Here is a 21,439-nt window from a genome sequence, read left to right as displayed (position 1 = left end):
GGGGGTTTCTTTATATATAGGACCCCTAAAGTCACTTCAAACATGGATAAGTCCCTAAAAAAATAAATTTTGTAAATTTCCTTGAAAAAATGAAAAGTTGCTGCTAAATTTTTAAACCTCCTAAAATGCTAACAAAATAAAATACAATTTTGTAAATGGTAAAATGATAATTTTGTAACTTTTTTTCTCAAATTTTTGATATTTTTTTTATAAATAATCACAAATCATATTGACCTAAATTTACCATTATCCTAAAGTATAATGTGTCACGAAAAAACAGTCTCAAAATCACTGAGATTTGTTGAAGCGTTGCCGAGTTATTACCACGTAAAGTGACACTGGTCAGATTTAAAAAATTTGGCTCCGTCACTAAGGGGTGAAACCTCATTTGTAAGGAAAAATGTTATGCAGGGAATTTACTCATAAATAAGTGAATACTGCTGGATTAGAGGGCATGAGGGACCTGACAGGTTCCCTTTAAAGGGAACTAGTCACCTGAAAAATGTTATTAACTTGCGAATATGGGGTGAATAGTGTTGAGCCTGCCCAGCACTTGGATTTTCTGCTACCAGGAGGAAATTAACTTTATTCCCCCTATGGCAGAATCCTGAACTCTACCAGGGTAATAAAGTTAATTTCCTCCTTGAAGAGTGGGTGTAAAGGTACCGTTACACTAAACGACTTACCAGCGATCACGACCAGCAATACGACCTGGCCGTGATCGTTGGTAAGTCGTTGTGTGGTCGCTGGGGAGCTGTCACACAGACAGCTCTCTCCAGCGACCAACGATCAGGGGAACGACTTCGGCATCGTTGAAACTGTCTTCAACGATGCCGAAGTCCCCCTGCAGCACCCGGGTAAACAGGGTAAACATCGGGTTACTAAGTGCAGGGCTGCGCTTAGTAACCCGATATTTACCCTGGTTACCATTGTAAAAGTAAAAAAAAACAAACAAACACTACATACTCACATTCTGATGTCTGTCACGTCCCCCGCCGGCGTCCACAGGGTTAAAACTGCTTTCGGCAGGAGCGCTTGCTAATGCTGCGCTGCTGCCGAGAGCTTCCCTGCGCTGTGCTCTGCTTTACGGCCGGCGCTGACAGTCAGTGCAGGAAGCTCTCTGCAGCAGCGCAGCATTAGCAAGCGCTCCTGCTGAAAGCAGTTTTAACCCTGTGGACGCCGGGGGACGTGACAGACATCAGAATGAGTATGTACTGTTTTTTTGTTTTTTTTTTTCACTTTTACAATGGTAACCAGGGTAAATATCGGGTTACTAAGCGCGGCCCTGCGCTTAGTAACCCGATATTTACCCTGGTTACAAGTGAACACATCGCTGGATCGGCGTCACACACGCCGATCCAGCGATGACAGCGGGTAATCAGCGACGAAATAAAGTTCTGGACTTCTAGCTCCGACCAGCGATATCACAGCGGGATCCTGATCGCTGCTGCGTGTCAAACACGAGATCGCTATCCAGGACGCTGCAACGTCACGGATCGCTGTCGTTCTCGTTGGAAAGTTGCTCAGTGTGAAGGTACCTTAAGTGCTGGTTCTTGGCAGCTTCACAATGATAACCTGCAGACTATCCCCCTTATCTGCAGGTTGATGGTGGTTTTTTTTTTCTGGTGACTAGTTACCTTTTAAAGGGTTTGTCCATGGATACCGTAGTCATTGGAGAGGGTGACCAATTGTTGAAACGGATGCCAACTGGCAGAATGGGCACCTTTATCCCTGAAGGGGGCACTCTTTACACCATTACAGAATTGGGCGGCTGCTTCATTTATTCTCTTTGGAGTTGCTGGAAAAAGCTGAGCGCAGCGCTGGCTAATCCCATAGACAGTGAATGGCGCAGCGGCTGAGCATGTGCACTACTGCCCCGTTCTGCAGATTGTTGCAGGTCCCTCACCAATCAATAAATTATCACTGGTGCTGAGAAGACATTACTTGTTTACACCAGACAACCCCTTTACTCTTGAATGACATTTACCTCAGCAGTCAATCGGATCCCCATGAGTTTTAAGCCCCTAATCAAGGCTGGCATGAAATATTACCAGATATAAATGGCTTTTTCTTTAATATATACTATGCACCTCTGCTGTTCTTTGAAAATGTATTAAATGAGAAAGGAGAGAAAAAATTCAGAAATTCAATTTCCTTTTGTCTACGATCAATGTCGCTAGACCCGTGCGGAGGCTCAGACAGCTTTACATTCACTTGTATGGAAGTTCTGAAAACGCCTGTGCATGCTAGTAGTCATCATCTAGTGCAATACTTGGCTATAATTTTTCTCTTCGCCACGACAGCACCCACTGAGAGAGGGGATCCGCCCCTAGGAACAGGAAACCCTATGGAGAGATAAAAGGGGCGGTCCCCCTCGCTCCCACAGTTTGGTTTCCTGTTCCTACGGGAATCCATGGAGAGAAGAGGATGCCCAGCCTGGATGCCGCTTGCGCGGTTTACCTTAGGGGACGGCAAGGGCTCCAGAGCTGGAAGCAGCGTCGGGGGTCCTGCTTCGGTTTCCCCCCTCTGCTGGCAGACGCCGTGAGGCCAGGACGGTGGTTGCTGGCTCACGGGATTCCAGCCGGTTTTTCGTCTGCGGGAGCAACGCTGTGGTGAGGTTAGCGTCGCGCCGTCCTCGGCGGACGCATATGCAGCATGGAGCCCCAGTGTATTCCCCCGGAAGTACAGGTAAACTTCCGGGGTGATGGAGGAGGAGGACAGCGCCTGCGCTGACACCGGCGGCAGCGCAGGCCCATACAGTATGGCCGCGACCCGGAAGTGACTAGCGCTTCCGAGTACAACCGGAAGAAGATGGCGGCCCCCATATGAAAGGACGCCGGCGATAACGCTCCGGCGTCCACTATGGATTCTGCGCCGGACGCTGTGATGTCTTCGTTAGAAGCCACCGCATCCACTCCACGCAGCCATACCAGCACCAGCCGCTCTAAGCAGAGCGGATCTTCTAGGAAGAGCAAGTCGGATCGTGCCATTCCTCAACCCGTGCCTCAGTCTCCTCCTCATCAGCCGGTACCTTCACACAGCTTCACTGGGTGAGTGTATATCTACCCTATTTAGGCTGATTATTGTTCCCTCTCCCTCACACCCTAGGCCAAAAGGACGGAAAAAACGAAACACAGACAGTGTGCGTTATGTCTCCAGCCCCTTCCAGATAGTCATAAAAAGAGGCTTTGTAAACCGTGTATTGACTCTACCCTACGGGAAGAAGCCTCCGTTAAATCGGAAGACATTAGGGTCATGATTAGAGAAGAACTACGAGCCCTACATAGTTCTGTCAAAGAGCCGCGTACTAAAGGAAAAAAGGGGTACGTTTCCCCTATATCTGACCAGTCGTCTGATAGAGAAAATGCAGACTCTGATATTTCCCGTGAATACGTTTCCTCAGATGAGGACCAAAATACATGCTTTCCCACCGACAGCATTGATAACCTGGTAAAATCAGTCTGCAACACCATGGGCATTGAAGATTCTAAGGTCCCTAAAACGCAGCAGGATATCATGTTCGCTGGTCTGTCAGAAAAGAAAAGACCCTCCTTTCCTGTAATAGCGGCAGTAAAAGATCTAATCAAGAAAGAGTGGGAAAGCCAGGGGCAAAGGGGTTTACCTCCAACCTCAAAAAGACGTTATCCATTTAATGATGATGAGTTCTCATTATGGTCAAAAGCCCCGAAGGTGGATGCAGCAGTGGCATCCACATCCAAAAAATCCTCACTGCCCGTGGAGGATTCGGGCTCATTACAAGACCCACTGGACCGTAAAACCGACACTCTTTTAAAAAGAGCCTGGGAGTCATGTACGGGAGCCTTTAGGCCGGCAATATCGGCTACATGCACCGCCAGGTCCATGCTAGTCTGGCTAAATGACCTGGAAGAGGGACTAAAAAGCGGTCTCTCTAGAGACAAATTAATATCCTCTATACCTTTGATTAGAGGGGCTACAGCCTTCCTGGCGGACTCATCTGCTGACTCCATACGCTTGGCGGCCAAATCAGCGGGACTCACGAATGCAGCACGTAGAGCCCTGTGGCTTAAGGGATGGAAGGGGGATCCCCAAACAAAATCTAAATTGTGTGGCCTCCCATGTCAGGGTGAGTACCTGTTTGGTACTAAACTAGACGAGATCTTAACTAAAGCGGGAGAGAGAAAAAAAGGGCTTCCCTAATGTTAATTACCTTCCATCCTATAGGAGAGCGTTCCGGAAGCCAGTGTTTAATAGAAGGAAAGATTTTAAGAACCAGGACCGCTGGGCCACTAGAGACACCAAACAAAGAGGTGCATTCTTCGGGAAGCGCCCTTTCAAACCTGAGGACAAACCCCGTTAGAGCGGATCTACCTGTGGGAGGTAGATTATCCTCCTTCGCAGATAAATGGCGGCTGATAACATCAAATAGTTGGGCAAATGATCTTGTCACCTCCGGCTTAAAATTAAGATTTTCCCGAGTCCCTCCGGACTCATTTCTATTGACTTCATTAAAATCTCAATCACAACAGGAGGCATTGGAACAGGAAGTAATGAGTCTTCTGTCCAAGGGGGTATTGGTGGAAGTTCCACTTCAGGAGGGCAAAGGGTTTTACTCCCCGTTATTTCTAATACCAAAACCGGATGGATCATTTAGAACCATTATAAACCTTAAAAAATTAAACACCTTCTTAGAGAATCAAACCTTTAAAATGGAGTCTATCCGTTCCACCATAAAACTCCTGTTTCCCCATTGCTTCATGACAGTTCTGGACTTGAAAGATGCGTATTACCATCTCCCAATCTTTAAAAAACATCAACAATATCTCCGCGTGGCGGTTGTCATAAAAGGATATATACGGCACTTTCAGTACACAGCAATGCCCTTTGGACTGTCAATTGCTCCAAGGGTATTCACTAAACTAATGTCAGAGGTCATGTCATTTCTAAGATTAAAAGACACCCTCATAATCCCATACCTAGATGACCTTCTAGTAGTAGGAAAATCCCCCTCACAATGTCAACAAAGATTAAGTCACATGATTTCATCCTTGCAGAACTTAGGATGGATAATAAATTGGGAAAAATCTAGGTTAATCCCAACGACTCGACAGGTATTTTTGGGGATCATATTAGACTCTATAACTCAAAGGTGTTTTCTCCCAGAATCTAAACAGATGACGGTGAGGAATAAAGTTCAGTCTATACTAGATAAACCTATAATTTCCCTTCGGGAGGGTATGTCCTTACTTGGCTCCTTCACGTCATGTATACCAGCGGTTCCATGGGCCCAGTTCCACTCGAGGTGCTTACAGTATGCAATTTTAAATGAGGAGATAAAATTACATGGCCGATTAGACGGTAAAATTTCCCTTTCTAGTGACGTAATCCAATCTCTAACCTGGTGGTTACAACCAGATCATCTAATTATCGGGGTTCCCTGGGAGGTTAAACCCTCAAACATAATATTTACGGATGCCAGCCCTCATGGTTGGGGGGCACACTTGGGGAACCAGGTTGTCCAGGGGCTGTGGTCGGTTTCGGAATTAGACGACTCATCAAATAAAAAAGAACTAAAAGCCATCTATCATGCCCTATGTGAATTCCTCCCACAGTTGCACGGAACACATACCAGGGTTCTCTCAGACAACATGACATCAGTGGCTTACGTCAACCATCAAGGCGGAACGAGATCAGGCACTCTCATGTCTATAGCCGAAAACATCTTGACTATAGCCGAAAATCATCTTCTGTCCTTATCAGCACTTCATGTCCGAGGGATAGACAACGCGAAAGCAGACTTTCTCAGTCGTCATACCCTCCATCAGGGGGAGTGGGTGTTAAATCGTCGGATATTCAGTATGATAACTATAAAATGGGGTATACCCGACATAGATCTCTTTGCCACAAGAGACAACAGGCAAGTAAAAACATTCGCCTCAATGTTTCGAACAGACAACCCCGATGTTCTCGACGCCCTCCAGATTCCATGGACATTTCAGAAGGCATATGCCTTTCCCCCGATGGTTCTTCTTCCAACAGTCATCAGGAAGATAAGAGAGGACAGAGCGAGTGTGATATTGATCGCTCCATTCTGGCCAAAGAGACCATGGTTTTCCCTGCTTAGAGCCATGTCCATCTCGGATCCATGGATTCTCCCAGAGAATCAAGATCTGCTTTCCCAGGGGCCCTTCAACCACCCTCATGTGAAGGGTCTGCGGTTGACAGCCTGGGATTTGAGAGGCAGCTGTTAAAACTAAGGGGCTTCTCTGATAAACTAATCGATACCCTATTGCTGAGTAGGAAAAGATCCACTACATCGATCTATGTAAGAGTATGGAAAAAATTTTTAAGCCTCTATCCCTCAGCCTTGTCAAATGAAATTCCAGTCCCTATTATTCTTGAATTTCTCCAAAGAGGACGTGATTTAGGCCTCTCAGTTAACACCTTAAAAGTGCATGTTTCAGCGCTAGGGGCTTTATATAGTCACAACGTTGCAGGAGATAGATGGATATCCAGATTCATCTCAGCCTGCCAGAGAGCAGAACCAGTCCATATCCCCAACTCACCTCCTTGGGATGTTAATCTGGTCCTTGAAGCCTTGACAAACCATCCGTTTGAGCCTCTAGATTCTGCTCACATTAAATATGTCTCCCTCAAGACTGCTCTTCTTGTCGCCTTAGTATCGGCAAGAAGGGTAAGTGACATACAGGCGCTATCAGTAGATCCTCCATTTATGTCAATATTGCCAGATAGGATTGTCCTAAAAACAGACCCTTCCTACTTGCCTAAGATGTGTACTAAATTCCATAGATCTCAAGAAATCCTTCTTCCTACCTTCTATAATAACCCTACGAATCAGGAGGAAGAAAAGTACCATACTTTAGATGTGAGAAGGGCTGTGATAACCTATCTAGACAGGACTAGTCCCTGGAGGAAGAGCAGGGCTCTCTTTGTTTCCTTCCAGGGTCAAAGAAAAGGAGCTGGTGTTACCAAAGGCACATTATCCCGATGGATTCGGGAGGCGATATACCTGGCCTATTCGTCTAAAGGGGTAGATCCACCTGAGACTGTAAAGGCACATTCCACCCGGGCGATATCATCATCCTGGGCAGAGCGGGCAGAGGTTCCAATAGAACTCATATGTAAGGCCGCAACCTGGTCGTCTCCTACTACCTTCTATAGTCACTATAGACTAGATCTATCTGCCTCCACTGACCTGTGTTTCGGTAGATCAGTTCTTAACACGATAATCCCCCCCAAATAACTGTCTCTGAAAGTCTCTCAGTGGGTGCTGTCGTGGCGAAGAGAAAACACCGGATTACGTACCGGTAATGCTCTTTTATAGAGCCACGACAGCACCCCTTCACTTCCCTCCCTTATATATTAGTTTGCATATGAGCACGGATAAGGGTGATTGGTTCTTGTAAATATTAGTAGTTTAAGATAAAATGATAATAAATTGCCTACTAATACTGGTGGGCGGTTCCTCGCAATCTCTGTAACCCAAACTGTGGGAGCGAGGGGGACCGCCCCTTTTATCTCTCCATAGGGTTTCCTGTTCCTAGGGGCGGATCCCCTCTCTCAGTGGGTGCTGTCGTGGCTCTATAAAAGAGCATTACCGGTACGTAATCCGGTGTTTTTTTTTTTTAGGTGTTCAGATTACCTATAACTGCGGTGAAACCCTCTCAGGACATGGTGGATTTTGGGAAGTGGCCGTTATTCACTTTATTATCACCCCAGGAGGTGGCATCCATCCGACTAGCCTGTGTGTTTGGTACATGTGCGAATGAAGTCATCTACACCAATGACAATGATGAGGTTAGTGGGTTTTATGGCTTTTACATAATATTATTTGTCATGCTTTCCTTAATGGGATTGTTCAGGATCACATTCCTAGTTGGTGTGAAAAGATGCAGCTACAGGTTGGGTCTGGATGGAGGCTCCACATGCTGTTACATTTCTCAACGCTTAGGGTGAGTTCACACAAGGTTTTTGCTGCTTTTTATGCTAATTTTTAGCTGCTTTTTACAGTACGAGCAAAGCCTATGAGATTTCAGAAATCTCATGCACACATGTTGGGTTTTTGTGTGATCAGTATTTTGTGCTTTGCTGTGTTTTTTGGACATAGAGCATGTCACTACTTTAAGTGTTGTCTAGTGTTTTTTTTCAGCGTTTTCTACCCATTGACTTGAATGGATGTTGGAAAAAAAAAAAAATGCTGCAAATACGCAGGTTGAATTTTCTTGCAGCGTATTTGCTGCAGAAAAGTCAAGGACAGCTGAATGTGACATCACTCGGCTCTGCTACAGCTAGATGGCAGGCTGGCTGCATGATTTGTTCATGCAGCCTGTCACCCAGCAGAGCAGACCTGAACCCCATTCACTTGAATGGGGTGTCTGACACGCTGTCATAAGCATGACAGCGCAGCAAACACTGCTTCTGATCGGTGGGGAAATCATCCCCGCTGGTCGGAGCCGCGGTTCACACTATCAGTAGACAGTGGGGAGCGCTCGGCTTTGATTGGAGGTATAAACTTTACCTCCGATCACTGGTGTCAGCTGATTGGACTACTGATCCCATCTGACACCTGCTAACGCTAACTAGTTACAGCAGGAGCAGCGGATGGGAGTTTTCATCTGCTGCTCCTGCACAATAAATAATAAAAAAAAATGTGGGTTCCCCCCCTATTTTTGATAGCCAGACAAAACTCACAGCTGGGGGCTGCAACCCCCAGTGGTCAGCTTCAGCTAGGCTAGTTTTCAAGAATAGAGGGGTCCTCACGCTAAACAATTAAAAAAAGGCGTGGGGTCCCCCACATTTTTGACAACCAGCCTTGCTAAAGCTCACAGCTGGGGGCTGGTATTCTCAGGCTGGTAAGGGGCCATTGATATTAGCCCCCCCCCCCCCCCCCCCCCAGCCTAAAAACCTCAGCTTGCAGCTGCCAAGAAAAGGTGCATCTGTTAGATGCTCAAATTTTGGCGCTTTGCACGGCTCTTCCCACGGCTCTTCCCACTTGCCCTGTAGCGGTGGCAAGCTGGCTAATGAGGGGTTAATGTCGCCTTGCTATTGTAAGGTGACATTAAGCTGGCTTCATAATGGAGAGGTGTCAAGACAAGATCCTATAGTAATTAAAGGGTTAAATAAACACACATGCAGAAATTTCTTTTAATGAAATAAAACACCAGTTTTACCACTTTATTTTTCTGCCATTCCAAAGCGAAGCGCTCGATCTTCTGACATAAAAATAAAATATGTATACAATAAACTTGGCACTCAAATCGGTTGTAAGATGAAGTTAATTGACTTTATTGCACGTCCCAGATACAGTTTCAACAGTTAAACGTTTTCGGTCCCACTGGACCTTCTTCAGAACAATTTCCAATTTATCTGGTTAAGCTGGTTACAGCGTGTTGAAGGAAGTCACCTTATAACGATAAACTGTGGAGCAATGCAATAAATGAAAAAACGAAGGGGCTCTAGGCGTACTAAGCCGCTAATGGAGTCTGTGGCCCATGATCAGGATGAGGAGCTCAGATCTGCGTGGCACTGGATCGCCAGAGAGGGACGTACGTTTCCCGTGCATGAAAATGTTCAGAGCCTCATTCTTCACGAATGGGAGTCCCCTGAGAAAGGACTTAGCGTACCATCTGAATTAAAAAATCGCTTCCCGTTAGATGGGGACAGCTCTTTGGGATACCCCGAAGGTAGGCGTATAGGTCTCTAGAGCAGAGGTGTCCAACTGCATTCCTCGAGGGCCGCCAACAGGTCATGTTTTCAGGATTTCCTTGTATTGCACAGATGATAATTTAATCACCTGCACAGAATGATTCCAGCACCTTGTGGAATGCTAAGGAAATCCTGAAAACATGACCTGTTGGCGGCCCTTGAGGAATGCAGTTTGACACCTCTGCTCTAGAGTGACAAAAGACAGCCCTCCCATTTGAGGATTTATCTCAGCTCAGGGACCCAATGGATCGGAAAATTGAAGGTCTGCTAAGGAGATCTTGGGATACTTCCACTAACCTCCTTAAAACAAACATAGCATCTACCTGTGTTGCTAGGTCTTTTATTTCGCTGGCTCCTCTGCTGGAGGATCACCTTACCCAGGGAACTTCTAGGAAGGTGATTCTTGATTCCCTTCCCCTTCTCCAGAAGGCCACAGGATTCCTTGCAGATGCTTCTGCAGAATCGGTTCGAGTGGCAGCCAAATCTGCAGTACTCTCCAATTCTGCTAGTGGAGCCCTGTGGCTGAAATCCTGGAGTGGCAACATCACATCTAAAGCAAAACTCTGTGCAATTCCATTTCAGGGTTGCTCTGTCTGGCCAAGCCCTTGACAATATTTTAGAGAAGGCCACAGACAAAAAGAAGGCACTGCCTGAACAGAGAAATACAAAAAAAAAAAGTTTTCGTCCCTCAAAGGACCAAACTTCCAAACTTCTCAAAGAGAATTCAAAGGAAAAGGTAAAACTGGCTGCTGGAGTTATCAAAAAGGGGGAAAGGGCAGAAATATCCTTGTCAAGCAGACACCTGACAAACAGTGACTACTCTTGGGGTGTCGGGGGGCGACTCTCGAACTTTATCCACCAATGGGGTCCATCTCCTCAAACCAGTGGGTACTCGGTACCATTCAAGATGGATTAAAACTAGTTCGAGAGTCCTCCCCCTTGGCGCCTAAGGATTACCCCCATTACAGAATCTCCATCCCCGGGATGCATTTCTTTCTGGCCTGCAGGAGTGGTTTCCCCAGTACCCCAACAAGATAGGCAGGGGCCACAATTCCTGCCTATTTCTAATCAAAAAAACCTTCAGGGAAGCACAGAATCATTATTAACTTGAAACCCCTAAATCGGGTAATTTCATACAGAAGGTTCAAGATGGAGTCAATCAAGTCAGCGATTCCCCTGATTGGTCAAGACTGGGTGATGGCTACGATAGATTTGAGGGATGCCTATTATCATGGACCCATCCATCGAAAATTCAGGAAGTTCCTAAGGTTTGGAATTTCCCAGGGCCATCAGATCACTCAGTTCAACGCCCTACTGTTCGGAATCTTGTCAGCACCTCGTGTGTTCACAAAGATCATGACGGAGGCAGTGATTTTCATTTGGCTTCAGGGGATTTGCATTATACCATACCTGGACGACATGCTCATTGTCTCTCCATCTATTTCCTGTCTAAACTCAATGTAACAAGGACTCTAGAAATCCTGGAATCCTTGGGTTGGATTCTGAATCGGGAGAAATCAGACCTGCTTCCCTCCACAAAAAAGAAATTCCTAGGGGTGTTACTGAATTCCAAATTAAGGAAATCCTTCCTGCCCAGAGTGCCAGCTCGATCTGGTACAGAGCATGGCTCAATACAGAACCCTGAAGGCTCCCGCTCTGCAGCACTCCATGTCCATTCTGGGGTCCCTAACATCTTGCATCCAGATGGTATCATGGGCCCAAGCCCATACAAGAGCCCTTCAGACACATATACTCTCATCCTGGGACAGACAGCAGAACTCCCTATCCAAGAAAGTTCCTCTTCCCAATCATGTCAGGATATCCCTGGCATGGTGGCTGTCACAAGAACCTCCAAGGGGTCAGCTGGGATCAGTTCCCTCTAAAGATTCTTACATCAGATGCCAGTCGGAGGGGATGGGGAGCCATAGTGGGGAAATCTCATTTCCAGGGCATATGGTTCCCAGATGTCAGAGCCAACTCATCAAACTTCAGAGAACTGAAGGCGGTGGAAGAGGCCCTGAAAGCAGCATCAACTCTTGTCCAGGGTCACCATGTGCGCATATACTTCCGACAACATGACCACAGTAGCGTACCTCCGTCACCAAGGGGGCACAAAATTTGCAAAATTAAAGTCACTGACTGCAAGAATTTTTTCCTGGGCAGAAAGACACCTCCTGTCTATCACAGCAGGAAGGATGTACATCCGGGGGAATGGTGCCTAGATCAGGAAGTCTTCCTCTCCCTAGTATCTCAATGGGGGATACTGGATTTTGATTTATTCGCCAGCAGCCAGAATGCAAAACTAGAAACCTTTTTACCTAAACAGGGCAGACAGTGCAGGGCATGGATGCTTTCTCTCACCCGTAGGGGTTCAACCTCGCCTATGCCTTCCTTCCAATCCCGATTCTGTCAAACGCTACAGAAAATCTGATCCGAGCAAGTCACTACCATCCTGATCGCCCCCCATGTGCCCAGGAAGGAGCTGGTACAGCACTTTGTTGGAAATGGCCCAGGAAGGTCCACTTCTACTACAGAACGACCTTCACCAGGGTCCCCTGTTGCATCCAAACCTACACAGGTTGAACCTTGCGGCTTGGCTACTGAGGCCAAGATACTAAGAGCAAGAGGCCTTTCCTATGAGGTAATTCAAACTCTCCAGAGAAGCAGGAAACCTGTAACTAACATTTATGGTAAAGTCTGGAAGAAATTTTCATCTTGGTGTTCTCCAAACACCCCAGACCCATTCCACCCGAATATTGCTCAAATCTTAGATTTCCTCCAGAAGGGTCTCAATATAGGTCTTAGGCCTAGTAGCCTAAAGGTTCAGGTTTCAGCTTAGTTCGTTCTTTGACCATAACTTAGCCAACAATCATTGGATAAAACGCTTCATGACCTTGGCCAGTAGAATTCATCCCATAGTTCAGTCGCACTCCCCCTTGGGACCTAAATCTGGTACTTAATAGCTTACCGCAAGATCCATTCGAACCTTTACCGGGAACTTATTTAAAGGTTTTTACCCTCAAAACTGTCTTTTTAGTGGCAATTACCTCTGCTAGACGTATAGGAAAATTACAGGCACTGTCCATGCAGGAGCCTTACTTAACGATAACACAGCATAGTCCTCCGTCTAGACCAGGGGTCGGGAACCTATGGCTCGCGAGCCAGATATGGCTCTTTTGATGTCCGTATCTGGCTCGCAGACAGGGCTCCTACCTATGCTATGGGAAGGATGCATGCACCGCGCTCCATCAGGCCGCGGTGCACGCTTTGCCGCGCCTGCGCACCCTGCCCTAAAACCCCTGTCTGCTGAGAGGCACTGACCGCCGCTGGCACTTCCGCATCAGAGAAGCGCCAGCAGCGGGTGACGTCACTGAGCGTGTGACAGGCTGCTGCGGTGCTCTTTCGTCCGTTGCGCCAGTGTTCTGTGCGGCTGTAGCATACTTGGAGTCGGACAGTGACGTCGGTCGGTCGTAAGTGCTCCATACCGCGGCCGCGCGGACCGGGTAATGGAGCTGCCTGGCGCCTGCATGCATGATGGGGGGGGGGGGGGGAGGGAGCAGCAGCCAGCCAGCCAGCCCTGGGGGGATGCGAATGGGGGCAGCACAAACAGGACATTATGGGGCAGAATTATCAGGATTCAGGACAGTATGATGGGGGCACAAGTGACAAATCAGGACAGTATAGGCCATACTGTCCTGATTTGTCACTTGTGCCAATATACTGTCCAGATTTGTCACTTGTGCCACCATACTGTCCAGATTTGTCACTTGTGCCACCATACTGTCCAGATTTGCCACTTGTGCCACCATACCGTCCAGATTTGTCACTTGTGCCACCATACCGTCCAGATTTGTCACTTGTGCCACCATAATGTCCTGATTTGTCACTTGTGCCACCATACTATGGTGGCACAAGTGACAAATCAGGACAGTATGGTGGCACAAGTGACAGATCAGGACAGTATGGTGGCACAAGTGACAAATCTGGACAGTATGGGGGCACAAATGAAATCTGGACATTATGGGGGCACCAAAATGAATTCTTGCCCCGGGTATTACTACACGCTACATTCACTGCTGAAGTACTTGCTCCTTTTAGCTAATAAAGCCCCTTTATACTTACCTATTGTTCTGACCTCAGATTTATGTCCCAGAAGAGGAGTTTTGACTGTTCCTGTCAGTGTCTCTTCTTTGCTCTCTTTTTTTGTTCATTTTCTGTAAGACCAACACTTTTAAAAGGGCCACTGACAGATACAATTGCTCCAGCGGTCACTTAGTACACAAAGGAGTGTTCCTCTCTGCTGCACTAAGCCACCGCTGGACCTAAACAATAATTCGCTGTAAAATAATAAAATAGATAATTGACATAACTGACAATGCGTTGTGACATGTCCAACATTCCAGCTTCTTTCTTCTGCGAATGCCTCAAAGCTGGCATTCTCTCAACATCAGGTGGGAAGAATGCCAGCTTCCAGTCATGCGCAGGAAAAAGAAGCCAGACTGCTGGACTGATGTCATGCATCGCAAGCTCACAATGTAAGTTATTTATTTAATTTTTTTAATGCTAATTACCATTGTTTCAGTCCAGTTGTGGCTTTATACAGTAGGGAGGAGCATTCCTTGCTGTACTAAGTGAACATTGGAGCGATTGATCTGTCAATGGCCCTTTAAACATATTGTACGGCTCTCGCGGAATTATATTTCAAAATATGTGGCGTTTACGGCTCTTAGCCAAAAAGGTTCCTGACCCCTGGTCTAGACCCTACTTTCTTGCCTAAAGTGACATCAGATTTTCATAGAGGTCAGTACCTAGTGCTGCCCTCATTCTCCCCAAATCCTTCTAACAGTAAGGAAGACTCCTTTCACACCCTGGATGTCCGAAGGGTGGTTCTTTATTAACTTCAGAAGACCGAGAGTTGGAGGATTGATCGGAATTTATTTATCGAAACTCGGGAAGGAACAGGGGCAAGAAGGCGGCAAAACAATCGCCAATTTGATCAAGCAAGCCTTCTCTCGCATACTAATCTCAGAATCTATCTCCTCCTTCGTCATTAAAGGCACTCTATTCAGTGTCAACAGCATGGGCAGAGAGGAGACGCATCTACGGAGCAGATATGAGGAGCCGCCACCTGGTCTTCGGTCCATACGTTCACCAGGCACTAAAGACTAGACTTTACCAGGGATTTAACATTCGGCAGAAGAGTTCTGCAGGCTGTTGTTCCCCCCCCCCCCCCTAAGAAATTAAATTGTTGGTACCACTCCTATGCTGCTGTTGTGGAAGGTGACTGGAAAAAATAGAATTGGTCTTACCGGTAATTCGGTTTCTAGGAACCTTCCACGACGGCACTAATTTCCCTCCCTATTGATGATCGTATTGAATTGTTCCTGCACATGAGTGATAATTATACATGCTACAGTGTCCAGAAAAACACTGGTGGTTGCAGGAAGGGGAGGGTATTTAACCTGTTTCCTGTCCCCCATTAGGGTGGGAGACATCCTCCTATTCTGGTGTCGTGGAAGGTTCCTAGAAACTGAATTACCAGTAAGACCAATTGTTTTTTTTTTTTTTTTCTTTTGTTAAAAATCCATGTTTACCTTCTTGGTGGGTATTCTAGATTCCCTTTTATATTTTTTGCAATAGTTTCAGTATGACTCTTAAACAGTTTGTCTTCTCTTCTATGTATCTCAGTACGTGGCAGACTAAAATGGACTAGAGTAATACATTGTTAAAACCTTCAGTGAGCTTTTTAACAAGGTCTGTAACATAATTTCCAGGACGTCCCTCCTGACAGCACCCTGGAGGACGTCCTCCTCCCCTTGCTGGGACAGGAAACACACGAGAGTTTAAAAGGTCTGGTCCCACCCCCAATCCTTAGTGTTTTTCCTGTCCCTGCAAGGGACGCACGAGAAAAGCTGTGCAGCTTACCGGAGCTCAGGGGGATCGTGCGGCTTGCCAATACCCTTCCCCCTGTCAAGAGGCTCAGGGCAGAAACCCTCCAGAGGGGGGTCCCTCTGCTCCAAAGACCAGCAGCCGCTCCTCCCGGTGGGAGGCTCTCTGCTGCGGACGCGGTTCCTGAGGTCTGCAGCGGCATCCAGACGGCATGGTGCCGGGCGCGGAGTCTTCCGGCGGAAGTTCCCAGGGACCGCGTCACTTCCGGTTTCGCGGCATCCGTTACCGTCACTTTCGGTAACGCTGTATGTACGGGGGAGTGTGTGCGCGCCAGTGTGGATCGCACAGCGGCTGAAGCGCTTCTGTCAGGCGCTGTGAGCTGCGGGGACCTGCTACTCCGGGAGTCATGGAAGGCATGCCACCTGAGGGGGTAAGTGCGCATAGCGCATACTCCCCTATCGGCAATCACCAAGCAGCTGCCCCATTACTTTCCCTACCTTATGTCATTTAAGGATAAGGGAACCCCCGCTGTCCCCCCTGGTCAAGCTAAGAAGTCCGGCAAGGCCTCTGGAAAATCCAGTAGATGCCCTATATGTATCGTGAAGCTCCCGGACACTCATGGGAAAACCTTATGTGCAGATTGCACATCCAAGGTTGAGAGATGAGCAGCCCGCTTTATTGTCCGAAATGAGGTCCCTAATACGAGAAGAGGTCCAAGCTTCTCTGGCTAGCATGGTGGAAAAGTCCAGCCCCATTCCCAGTCGCAAAAGGGCCAGATGGGAGCGAGACACAAAGGAGCTGGAATTTACTTCTGAAGACAGGTCTGACTCTGAAGACCTTATCTCAGAAGAAGAGGGTGAGCTTCCTTCTGGAAGCCAGGACCACCAAAGGAAATCTCTTCCAGGCGGAGGATACGAATGATCTGGTGCAGGCGGTGCGATGCACTATGCAGATAGAAGAGACATCTAAGCCACAATCCAGGCAGGACCTGATGTTTGAGGGACTTATGTCACGTCGGCAAACTGTTTTCCCAGTTAGTGAGCATATTAAAGCCATGGTACTCGAAGAGTGGAAGGAGGCAGAACGTCGGCTGATATTGTCTAAAGACTTTAAGGCGCGTCTACCTTTTGAGCCGGAGGATGTAAAACTATGGGATGAGATACCCAAGGTGGATGTCCCGGTGGCAAAGGTTGCCAAAAAGACAGCTATACCATTCGAGGATTCATCAAACTTGCGCGATCCTATGGATCGGAAAGCGGACATGCTGCTAAAGAGAGCCTGGGAATCTTCCGCGGCTCTAAGACCAACATTGCAGCTACCTCGGTAGCCCGGTCTATGCACCTCTGGATGGGTCAATTGGAGGAGCATCTCTCTAATAAGACCCCGAGGTCCGAAATCCTAAATTCTCTCCCCATAATGAGATCTGCCACAGCTTTTCTATCTGATATGACGGCTGAATCGGTCAGATTTTCAGCCAGAAATGGGTCATTATCCAATGCGGCTAGGAGAGCGGTCTGGCTAAGGTCTTGGTCTGGCGATAATGCTTCCAAGACAAAATTGTGTTCAATTCCCTTTTCAGGGGCAAGGGTATTCGGTCCTTCCCTAGATACTATCTTAGAGTCGGCTTCTGACAAGAAAAAAGGGTTTCCAGAGGACAAGCCTAAAAGGTCTGTCCTTTCGGAGAGGGTTTCCCTTCAGAAGACAGTCCGACTTCAGAGGGGGAAGGTCCAATAGAGGTTTTAATAGGGGTTCCCGTGGCCGGGGTAATAAGAACAGAAGTTTCTTCTTCAGCCCCTCTAAATCTAAGTCGCAATGACGCCACTCTTATAGGGGGAAGGCTTCGCCATTTTGCGAGAAACTGGGACAGAATCACTCAAAATCAGTGGGTCCTTCGGACTGTCAGAAGGCTACAGTATCGAGCTCTACTCCCCTCCACCACAGGTACATCGTACCTACGGTGGTTATGCGAGACTCTCCCATGTTAATAGACTTAATGGATATGCTTTCCTCAGAAGTCATAGTACCAGTGCCACCACTAGAAGTAGGCCAGGGACACTACTCTTCCCTTTTTTCCATAACGAAACCATCCGGCGATTCTCACACAATTGTAAATCTGAAACCTCTGAATGCCTGGGTCAGGTACAAGAGGTTTCGTATGGAGTCAATACGATCGGCTATCCTCCTCATAGATCAAGACTCTGTGATGTGCACTCTAGACCTGAAGAGTGCCTATTATCAGGTCCCCGTCCACTGTCTATCTCAGGCTTCTGAGGTTTGCGGTAGTTCTGCCGTCCGGGACCTGTCACTACCAGTTTCAGTGCCTTCCGTTCAGACTTGCCTCAGCACCTCGTGTTTTTACAAAGTTGGTGTCAGAGATCGTGGCTTTCCTGAGAAACCAAGGGATCATAATAGTCCCATATCTCGACTACTTTCTCTTGGTAGCAAGAACACCAGAAATCCTGTCGGATCACAGGAACCGAACTATATCTGTGATGGAACAATTGGGATGGATCATAAACTGGCAGAAATCCGACCTGATTCCGGAGCACAGAAAGATCTTCCTGGGGGTATGTCTGGACTCTGCAAACAGAATATCCCTACTACCCGAGTCCAAGCTGGAGGCAATACAGATTCAGATCAGACTCCTATTAGAACGCAGAGTCTCAAGGATGGCCATGAGAGTGCTAGGCCTGATGACGGCTTGCATACCGTGTGTAAGATGGGCACAGTTCCATTCAAGACCTCTGCAGAGTTTAATTCTCTCCAAGTGGGACCGTCATCAGTCTTCTCTGGACAGTACTTTGTCTACCAGGATCCAGTACGAAGATCTCCTCTTTGGTGGACAGACCCAGAGAAACTAAGAATCGGAGTGCTATGGTCTACCGATCCCTACGTGGTAGTTACTACAGACGCCAGCGCCTGGGGCTGGGGAGCTCATTTAAAAGGCAGGATCCTACAAGGGAGATGGCCTCCAGACGTCGTTCACAACTCATCCAACTTCAAAGAGCTGTATGCTGTCTGGGAAGCCCTGAGAAGGAGCCGTCGCACTCTGGAGAATTGTCACGTCAGGATATTGTCCAACAATGTGACAACGGTTTCCTTTCTGAAACACCAAGGAGGTCCAAGACACCATCCGCTGCAGGAGCTGGCGGGGAGAATATTTCGCTGGGCAGAAAGATCGGTACTTTCCATCTCGGCAATTCATCTAGAAGGCTCCCAGAATACCATAGCAGACTACTTGAGCAGGAGAAGAGTGTTTGCAACAGAGTGGGAACTCAACCAAGACATCTTCCAGGAGTTGTCTTTGTTGGGGAACTCCCAGTATAGACCTTTTCGCAAGCAGGAGAAATTCGAAGGTCTCAAGATTCTTCTCGCTGAACCCCTGGGATCTGCAGGAAGGGATAGATGGTCTAAGCCAGCAATGGACGGAGCCCCTCTCATATGCATTCCCTCCTCTGGCACTAATTCCAGCTGTTCTCAGAAAGATCAAAGAAGATCAAGCTCCAGTTATTTTGATTGTTCCATACTGGCCAAGGAGTTGGTTCTCTCTTCTAGTGGACCTGGCAATCGAGAACCCAGTGGAGCTTCCTCACAGAGCAGATGTAATCCACCAGGGCCCGGTGTATCACCCGAACCCAGAGAAGCTACATCTCTCAGCCTGGATCCTGAAGGGAACATCCTGAAGGCAAGAGGTCTGTCGAACCAAGTCATATCCACTATCAAGGCCAGTAGGAAGCTGGTCACATCGGCGATCTACTTGAAGATCTGGAGGCCTTTCTGTCTGGAGGGTGGCAGGTCTGAGGTTGCGGCAGGCACTCCCGACTTACCCAGAATTCTGGACTTTCTGCAGGCCGGATTTGATAAAGGGCGTAAGCCAAGCACCTTGAAGGTGCAGATCTCGGCACTTAGCTCCTTTCTAGACTATCCCCTAGCGACACACCCTTGGATAGTTAGATTTATCAGAGCCACCCAAAGGTTGCGCCCCACCATTAGACAATTATCGCCTCCTTGGGACCTTAATCTGGTCCTCAGATTCCTCTAAAAATAATTAGGCCTCGGCGGATAACATGTCCATTTCAGCCCTGACACGTAAAACAGCATTTTTAGTAGCAATTACCACGGCTAAGAGGGTGGGGGAAATTCAGGCCCTGTGCACAAAAGACCCGTACCTCCAGATTAGAGATGATAGCTTAATCCTTACAGTGGGAACGCTCAAAAATAGGAATCAGGAAATCGTGTTACCATCCTTCTGTAGTAACCCTTCTAATTCTAAAGAAAAAGCTCTGCATTCCCTTGATGTCAGACAGGCGGTCCTTGACTACCTGTCAGCCACCAACTCATGGCGCATTGACCCAAATCTGTTTATTTTGTTCGGTGGTAAGAATAGAGGAAAAAAGGCCTCTAAGGCCTCCATCGCTCGTTGGATCACGTCTGATCTCAGAGGCCTACCAGTTGGAGGGGATTCCACCTCCAAATGGTCTCCACGCACACTCTACTCGAGGGATAGCTACTTCTTGGGCCGAGAGGGCAGGCGCCTCTCTAGAGCAGATTTGTAAGGCCGCAACATGGGCTAGTGCGAATACCTTTTGTAGACACTATAAACTTGATGTTTTGTCCGGTCAACATACTGCGTTCGGGAGAAAAGTTCTCCAAGCGGTAATCCCACCCTGAGGAGGTGCTTTGGTACTCTCCAGGGTGCTGTCAGGAGGGACGTCCTGGAAAATGGGTATTAAGCTTACCGTTAATGATGTTTCCAGGAGTCCATCCTGAGAGCATGGGTAGTTCACTCCCTGATAATATTGTTATGCATTTGTAATATAAGCCTGACATGTATGTAGTATGTTCCTAGCATATGATGTAATATGTTCTTGGTACATGATGTAATGTGTTCTTTTGACCATTAAAATATATTTTTTTGCATTTCCCTTGAGACTGTTCTTGTTACAACACTAAGGATTGGGGGTGGGACCGGACCTTTTAAACTCTCGTGTTTCCTGTCCCAGCAAGGGGAGGAGGACGTCCTCCAGGGTGCTGTCAGGATGGACTCCTGGAAACATCATTACCGGTAAGCTTAATACCTATTTTCCTATTTTCTCCCCCGTCCCCCCCCCCCCCCCTTCCCCCAAACATCTAACCTGACTTATGACCATTAACTTAAAAATGTTTTTTGAAAATAAGTCTTAAGAAGGCTTACCTTTTGAAAGCTACCAGAGCTACAGTAAAGACTGGTTTTATCACAACCACAGCAATCCCAGTAAGTAACCCAGTGCTATCCGCATCTGTCCCAATTTTATATTGTTGCCATCGGTTTGGAAGCCTAAACCTGATGATTCATTTCCTTTTACTGACTTATTGAAAAAGCACTGCTCCTCCCATCAAAGTTTGTATCTTAATATTAGTCATCCTATTCCAGTATATGGCACTGTGCACTTACAATTGCTCATTTTGCCCTTCTACGCAGCTAATTCTCTTTACCATTACATCTGACATGTGACTATAAACTGACTAGCTGAATCCTAAGCTTTATGTAGAAACAGGAAGTCAATTTTCCCTGTCATGAGTCACTGCAAAAGTCCTGGGGGGAGAGAAGCTAGGTCAGGAGTAGAAGAGGAATGATTTCTGCAGGGACAGGACACTTACTGTTTGTATTTAAAGCAAACAAAATAATTAACTGGGTAGAAAATCATAATGAACAATTGTAAGTACCATATAATATGATTGCAGTATATTAAGAGGATATAAATTGGGTGGAAGTGCAGCCTTAAGGGGTTATAAGTCTAAAAGTATTAACTACTCCCATTATGTCTGCCTCTAAAACTTTTTATTGACATCAGTCTTATAGACC

The 21,439-nt window shown here is 47.1% G+C and overlaps 1 protein-coding gene across 1 annotated transcript in view; it reads left to right on the top strand.

Annotated features, from left to right (window-relative positions):
- RCBTB1 (RCC1 and BTB domain containing protein 1) overlaps positions 1-21,439 on the top strand; it is a 51,570-nt gene that overhangs the window by 4,783 nt on the left and 25,348 nt on the right. The window contains exon 2 of the mRNA XM_077298092.1: positions 7,630-7,797. Within this exon, the coding sequence (XP_077154207.1) occupies positions 7,630-7,797 (168 nt within the window). The remainder of the gene's footprint in view (positions 1-7,629; positions 7,798-21,439) is intronic.

Source organism: Ranitomeya variabilis, chromosome 3, assembly GCF_051348905.1.
Source record: "Ranitomeya variabilis isolate aRanVar5 chromosome 3, aRanVar5.hap1, whole genome shotgun sequence".
NCBI classification, from domain to species: Eukaryota; Metazoa; Chordata; class Amphibia; order Anura; family Dendrobatidae; genus Ranitomeya; species Ranitomeya variabilis.
Note: the sequence above shows the minus strand (reverse complement) of the source record. Positions and strands in the feature narration are given on the sequence as shown.